At 31.7% G+C, this 7,791-nt stretch overlaps 1 protein-coding gene across 2 annotated transcripts in view; it reads left to right on the plus strand.

The window, feature by feature from the left end:
* Window positions 1-7,791, plus strand: part of LOC117175937 (proton-coupled amino acid transporter 1) — a 54,516-nt gene that overhangs the window by 11,941 nt on the left and 34,784 nt on the right. For both annotated transcript variants that reach the window (XM_033365797.1, XM_033365798.1), the window contains exons 2-3: window positions 1,676-1,764; window positions 3,585-3,701. In XM_033365797.1, coding sequence (XP_033221688.1) covers window positions 1,676-1,764; window positions 3,585-3,701 — 206 coding nt within the window. The remainder of the gene's footprint in view (window positions 1-1,675; window positions 1,765-3,584; window positions 3,702-7,791) is intronic.

The following is a 7,791-nucleotide window of genomic DNA, read 5'->3' on the forward strand; positions in this document are numbered from 1 at the left end:
AAATTAAAATTCGAAAATTTTTTCTAAAGCCTCCAGGGGACTTCGTTTTCGCACGAAAAAATTTTATGTGCCCTTATTGCATCCGGACCCACAATTATATTAAAGGATATATACCATGGACAAATTGAAATTGTCGAGCAAAACGTTAGTATTCAAAATAGAAATTGCAACACTGTTTAAAATGGTTGTAATTTTAATAAACATTTAATATACATTTGTATATTAAATTTAAAACCTCAGTATACAAAATTTCCATTAAGAGACTATGTATATTAAATTTTATATGACGCATATTGATAACCTAACCGCTAAGCACCTGTATTTACGTTAAAATTCAAACATTAATAGCTAATTTGAGAAAAAATTCCACCTGTACATTGGATTTTAATTATAAGTATTAGTCGAAGAATTTGAGATTATTACTTTATTTTTTATTATTTGACAAGATTTGAAGACATAAAAAACTTGGTGTTTTCACGCTCCCTGTTTTACCGACTTTAATATACATGTATATTAATTTTACAACATGATAGTACATTAAAATTAATGTTCGGTATATGCAAATAACTTTACGCACATGTATATTAAATATCCATCAGATTTTTTTAACAGTGATCAACCTGATATTTGAACAAATTCCAAGCGACACATTGAAAATTCAACAAATATATGTGCTGTTAAGGGCATGTGATACTTACAGTTTCCCCGGCTTTTTTTCCACAGAAATGAAAATTTAAAAAAACTGAATTCGGAGATGCTATAAAATATCATAACGGACGTCCCCGGACTCTTTTTTGAGGGATGATAACAAAAAAAAATTATTGTGCTAAATAAAAATTGTATGCATATGCATTATTTTGAGGTTACGACGTTTTTCATCTCTGCCTTTCCGATAATCTGGAAATTATTCATGAAATCAACTTTTTGATTGTCTGCAAACAAGGTTAGTTCCGGGAGATAAGTTACTATGTTTATTTCTAAGTCCAAAGTTTTCGGCCAAAAATATTCTGTAGTTTGGAAGTAACGCTCGGGTGAATTGGAACACACATAACCTCGAAATATACACGCACGTTGTTAGCAATATCAAACATTTTTTGATAAAAAAAACACAAAAAAAGTGTGTGGGGACATCCGTTAGCATGTTCGATAACCTTTCCCAGATTTTTAAGGCAAAATATTTCTTATCCTAGGAAAAAAGCCGGGGGAATCTAACACTGAAAAAATCGATACTATTTCGGATTTCCTAAGCGCTATGCAAATTAATCACATTTTGCTAAATTAAAACTTTTTTGAATTAAAAATTATAGAAATTGGTAAATATTGCAAATTAACAATAAAATGTTAATTCCAATAAAATAAACTTTGTACTGCGAATAAGACGTACTGAAAATAAATAATTAACAGTTTGAAATTGGGAGACGGAGAATCTTTTAAACCTGAAAATTGAAAATAACTTAAAAACTTGAGTTGCGTCTTTATTGATGCAGATGATGGTTTTAATTTCAAGTTTTCAAAATTGGAAAAATGAAGCTTTAAAAACTATACAAAATAGTAATATCAAAACGTTCGCTTTTTTAAATATTTTTAATTTTAAGCCCAAAAATTAAAATATTTGTATACGATCCCTAAAGAAGTGAAATACATTTTCTAAATACGGATTTTTGGCATTTTACAGATGGAACTGCATACGAAATCATTAAGACCTTCACCAGAGAAAAACTCGAAGGGTATTGAAACAATCTTCAAGACTGAAGCAACATCTGGGTAAGCAAAAAATCTCTCTAAATTTAAATCAGTGAGAAATGAGTCATTGAATCAAATTAGGAAGAATATTTTGACTGATTTGCAACGAACCCTCACTAATGCAAACTACCTAGAAATGGGCCACTTAATCAAATATTGTAACGTACAAACAGTGAAATTTTACTGATTCAAATTTAGAGCCAATTTCAGAGGATTATGTGTTTAAAAATGGTATCTCGTTCAATAAAAAGAATGCTACTCGTTAAAAAAGTATTTACCAGGGAAACCTCATCTATAACATTGTACCGTAAAAATAATAATATAATCTCTAAATCTGAATCAGCGATAAGGGATCGTCCATATATTACGTAACACTTTTTTCTTTTGTTTATATCGTTGTGTCTTTCTCAACTTCACATCAATTTCATGCTCGTCTTTATTCAAACAAAAGAAAAACGCGTTACGTAATTTATGGACGATCCCTAATTATACCGCCAATTCAAATCAGCGTATATACGCTACTAAACAGCGAAATTTAGTTGCAGATCAGTGAAGTTTCACTGATTAACAGCTACATTTCGCTGATTTGTCAGCGTATATAATCTGATATAATCTATAATAATAAAGATATAATAACTATAATAATAACTGTAATAAAGAGTCGTGGGTTTCTCGTAGAGGCGCAACCACATGAACACGCAAATTATCATTTAATTCAGTGAACTTTTAGACAAAATTACAAAACCACGAATACAAAATTTTCTTCTGCCTTCAAAACTAGAAACAGGAAGTTGCCATTACTAAATCTTTAAAAATAAATAAGAATCTATTAGGATAGATGGGCGTATGCCAAATGAGAATGTTCGATTCCATTATACTTAAACTTCTACGTTTAAAATTAAACTTTTTTTTAAGATTCGGTAATGTTATTTTGAAATAAATAATTAACGCTAATATTCAATAAAGTAGTGAATAATAAAATTAATAAAGAGCTATTACATCCACTCTCCGATTAAGTAGAGATAATGCGAAAAGTATATATATATATATATATATATATATAATTTGAAACCAAATTTTTAGTTTAGTTTTACTCGGGAGAGATAGTCGTTTTCGTGAATCGTTGGAAAAGATATGAGTCTATACTTGATAAATTATATTGATTTCAATTACATATTCTTTATTGAAATAAGAACTTAATTTTAGTTTTTAATTGTCTCGTGTATCAATATTACTTCAACTTTAGATTGAAAACTGTATGCGATAAAAGGATATGATTAAAATTTTAAGTATGATAATGATTTTCTCTTTTTATTAATTATTTAATTGATAAGATCGAAACGAGGAGTTACTGACTCAGAAATCTTAGATTGCTAGGAGGGAAATCTTAAGAGAATTCTTGGAGGAACTCTTGAAAATCTGTCCGTAATCTAGCATTCGTGAAAAATCTTTGAAATCTTTAGCTAAGTGTACGCAGAGGTAAGGTGTTGCGGAGCATTCTAACATACGCTTCTATACGTTGAACGAAAAGCCGACTGTATCCGAAAGTCGTCGAGTTTAGCCGAGCCTGTAGAATCGCACGTGAGTTCTGATCGTGAGCAGAGTCGGAAATCTCGAAACTCCCGGAAATCTCAACTAAATCTTGGAAGTCTCTACAAGAATTCATTGTAGATTTTCACATTTTAAGATTCCCAGATTTCGAAGCGAGTAGCCCCTCGGATCGAGATATTCATCAACTTTCATGATTATCTGTTCATATAGTTCTGAAGATATGATTAATTTCACGCATCAAAACACCCCTCACTTACGTTTACCGTAAATAATAATGTAAAATCTTTTAGAAATGGAACTACGTATGGTGCCTTCCAATCGAAGGATCCGATACTTCTGATGGAAAAGGGGACTGATGAAAAGCAATTAGAGGATGTCCACGGGACTGGCTCACATCATCCAACCTCGTGAGTGTGATGAAACAAATTATTATTCTTTAAGTATTTTCTACTTCCCTTTTTATGATTAGTTAGCCTCTTCTTTTATATTTAAGTCAAATAAAGGAATATTCAAAATAGAAAGGTTTTATCATGGGAAATAAATAGGAGTCTTTCACATCACAATCCATGCATGGAAAAATCAATATATAGAAATCAATAATTAAACTGTGTGTAACTTGAAGTACGAGATTTCCATATTATGATAATTACGATGATAAAAATAATGACAAATTGTATTCTGTAACATTTGTTTTGATATCTCTCACTTGCTATCGCGGTTGAATTTGAGTAATTGACACTAATGTTATCTCTAATATACTAAAATATGCGCAGCATTGAAATAGTCAATTTCAATTTCATAATTTAAAAGTAAGTAAGTTTAAATTACGGGCCCCTATAACTGTCAAATTCGACAAACGTAAATTGGAGGATATTGAATTGGAACAATTTCAAGACTAAAAAATCATAAAAGTGGAGTGAAAAAATGGTTAATCTTCCAATTTGAAAAAACTACATTTTCATAACCTTAAAAATTGAAATTTATAAATATAAGATTTCAAAATTGGCTAACTTACAATAACAGAGTAAGAAGGAGAGTGTTATGGAAGAATAAAGAGGGAGTGTCATGAGGTGGTTAGAGAGGGAAGGGGGAGGAGAATCGAGTTTCAAAATAGTAGTACAGCTCCTTCAGAAATTATAAATAAAAATAATGCAGAATGTTTTGTCATGTATACATCCCAAACTTAAAATTTAACATGGAAAATTTCTAAATAATATTCACACCATCTATTCAAAATTATATTGCAATAATGCGAGCTGATATTTTTAATCCTATATCTTGCGAATATTTTAATATAGCTAACGTTAAATCCAAACAACTGTTAATAAATACCAATGTTTTTGAATAATATTTGTTATGAAATCTCCGGTAACGCCCGACATTCATTTATCAAACTAATGAATGAGAAAATGTTTTGAAACGCTGAGGTCCCTATCATAATATCTATTCTAGAAAAAATTAAGGACCCCTGTCGAAATATCTAGTACAGAAAAAACTGGTTGGGGCCTCTATCAGAATATCTAGTCTAGAAAAAACTGATGGATGCCCTATCAGATTCTAGTGAAGAATTTCGTGCCTCGTATAGGTATGGCAAATCTATCTTATCCTGTTTTTTTTTTTTTTTAAAGAAAACATTCCGTCCTTATGAAAAACTGTAAATGTTCAGAAACAATTGCATTTCTTTTCATTATAAAAAGTTTTACAGTAGTCTACAACGGGAAAAAACGAAATATTACAGGAAGAAAAATTTCAATCGATTAAAATGATTGAGTTAAAAATTATGTTATTGATATTCCTGTTTACAGTTCGTATATTTTACATCTATATAACGTCCTATAATAATAGATATTTAATTAAAACAAGAGTGTTCAAAATTTTAGATCTGTACCTTATGAGTATGGATTTTTCAGCGACTATCAACTCGAAGGTTTAGCGTAATGGTTAAGACTCCCGACTGCTAGGCGATAGAATTAGGTATAGATGTAGGTTTTCGATACTTCATAGCGTTAAAAATTTTATTTGTAGTATAATGTTTAAAAATGTAACATATGTACTAACTCTAAATAGGGCCATTAATATTTTATATCAAAATACTCGCAATCAATTAATGTTTATTGTTAAATACCTTTTTTGTCATATCAATTAAATATTCAACTCAATTAAATATTCATCAGTTAAGAGAAAGGGTCTAGACGGGGCCTTACTAATCATCGGGCGATAAAAGGGCAATGTCGTTAGGGCTTGCTCAGAAGTTCTAGCTAGAACCTGGCTAATACAGCGTTACAGAAATAGTCAGGCCCTCTCCATTTTTCCCAACGAGCGCCCTATTAGAAATAGGGAAATCTGTCCAGGGCCCTACTAAACCCCGATCGGAATTTCTACATGGTATTTTTATCCGTTCTGCGTTATCTGTTTTAGACGGTTTAAAGTCATTGTCTAAAATAATCAAGTTTTTGACAATCTCCAATATGTGCAATTTACTGCAACCTTTAGATTTGCTTTCCTACACTGTAAGAAAAGTGGTTGAAAATTACCGCATTAATCGTTGGGCATAAATATACCAGTGCTTAACGTGGGAATTTTACTGCAATGGTTTAAAATTAATGTGATACTTTAAAATCACACGCATACACGAAAATTTTCGTAACATCGGTTTTAGAAAGTGTAAATTTACGTTGCTCTTGTAAAATTCAACTGTCAATGTAAAATGGCATATGCCATCTCGAGACAAAGAGAACACATAACCTCAACATTGATACAATATTATAATTGTTTAACTGAAGAAATCCATTTATAAACATGATACTTTCAGCTATAGTCCAAAGAACTTTTTTTATGTTTCTACACAAATACCACACTCAAAGAGGAACTTTATCTACTATCGGCGAGAAAATCATAGGCATCTGTCTTTGAAGCTCAACAACTCAGTCAAAAAAAATTCTAGCGCAACAAAAAAAACAGTCACATGAAAGCTGAAAGTGTTCTACGTAAATAAGCTTGAAGACGTTTATGCAAATAATGTTTGTGCTTAGCAGACTGAAAAATGTAAAAAAAAGTAAGGATTTTCAGGTACATTTAAGAACAGTCAAGTTTAGAGCATTATTTCTTATACAAGGGAGGATGGGAAATTTTTGTGAAAATTTATGAATATGAGGAAAACTGTTGTGAACCAGTTGCAGTTGAGAAATTTGAAAGCTAATAAAATTTGTTGCTTAAAAGTACAAAAATGTGAAATTATATTATCTTCAGTTCTAATACAGATATTAAAGCGATTGAAACTGCAAACTGTAATGGATAGGCTCTGCATTTATTTTCAATCACGTGGTAGTCTTATTTTTTGTGAAAATCGCGATATTTTTAGACATTTTTTTGTTGGAAAACAAGTGACAGATATCAGGGGGGGCCCGTTTTTTTTATTGCCGACCTGTGGTCCCTTTCTTCGACCCGTGGTTCTAAATGCTTGGATGGCACCTGGCTACGGGTCGAAGAAAGGGAACAGCGGTCGGCAGTAAAAAAACTCCCCCCCCCCTGCTTACTGTCACTTGTTTTCCAACAAAAAAAATGTCTAAAAATATCTCGAATTTCACACAAAAGAAGACTAACACATCCTTCCGGGTGATTGAAAATAAATACAGAGCCTATCCACCACAGTTTGCAGTTTCAATCGCTTTAATATCTGTATTAGAACTGAAGATAATATAATTTCACACTTTTGTACTTTTAAGCAACAATTTTTATTAGCTTTCAAATTTCTCCACTGCAACTGGTTCACAACAGTTTTCCTCATATTCATGAATTTTTAAAAAATGTTTCCCATCGCCCCTTGTATAAGAAATAATGCTCTAAACTTGACTGTTCTTAAATGTACCCGAAAATCCTTCCTTTTCTTTACATTTTTCAATTTGCTAAGCACAAAAAATGTTTCACATAAACGTCTTCAAGCTTATTTACATAGAACACTTTCAGCTTTCATATGACTGTTTTTTTGTTGCGCTAGCATTTTTTTTGACTGAGCTGCTAAGCTTCAAAGGCAGATGCCTATGATTTTCACGCCGATAGTACTCACCTTATATACCAAATATCAGCATTAGCCTATGTCCGTAGTTATAGGAGACAAAGTTTAGAAGACTGATGCCTATCAAACCGTGCATCAGAACATGTATACTTATGGCATGTGGATTTATATCAACTTCATATAGACGGAACGGATGCAATACTTACAATATATGGGGCATTATTCCTCAACTGCCCCAACTCAAAAAGTCATATTTTTTGATTGTCTCTAAATTCTGGGAATATGTTCGCCAACCCAACAGTAGTTAATTCACAAACTTATAGACCAGGATTACCACCCCTCCCCAAGTGAGGGGGGGGTTGAATTTTCAACCCCAATGTCTGCAGGGGTAGTTTCATACGCCTGTAACTTCCTTTCTAATTACGCGATTTAAAATTTTTATGAGGGTTTTGGAAAGTGCTTTTTACACGCTTTCATCCTAT

Source organism: Belonocnema kinseyi, chromosome 7 (genome assembly GCF_010883055.1).
Source record: "Belonocnema kinseyi isolate 2016_QV_RU_SX_M_011 chromosome 7, B_treatae_v1, whole genome shotgun sequence".
NCBI lineage: Eukaryota > Metazoa > Arthropoda > Insecta > Hymenoptera > Cynipidae > Belonocnema > Belonocnema kinseyi.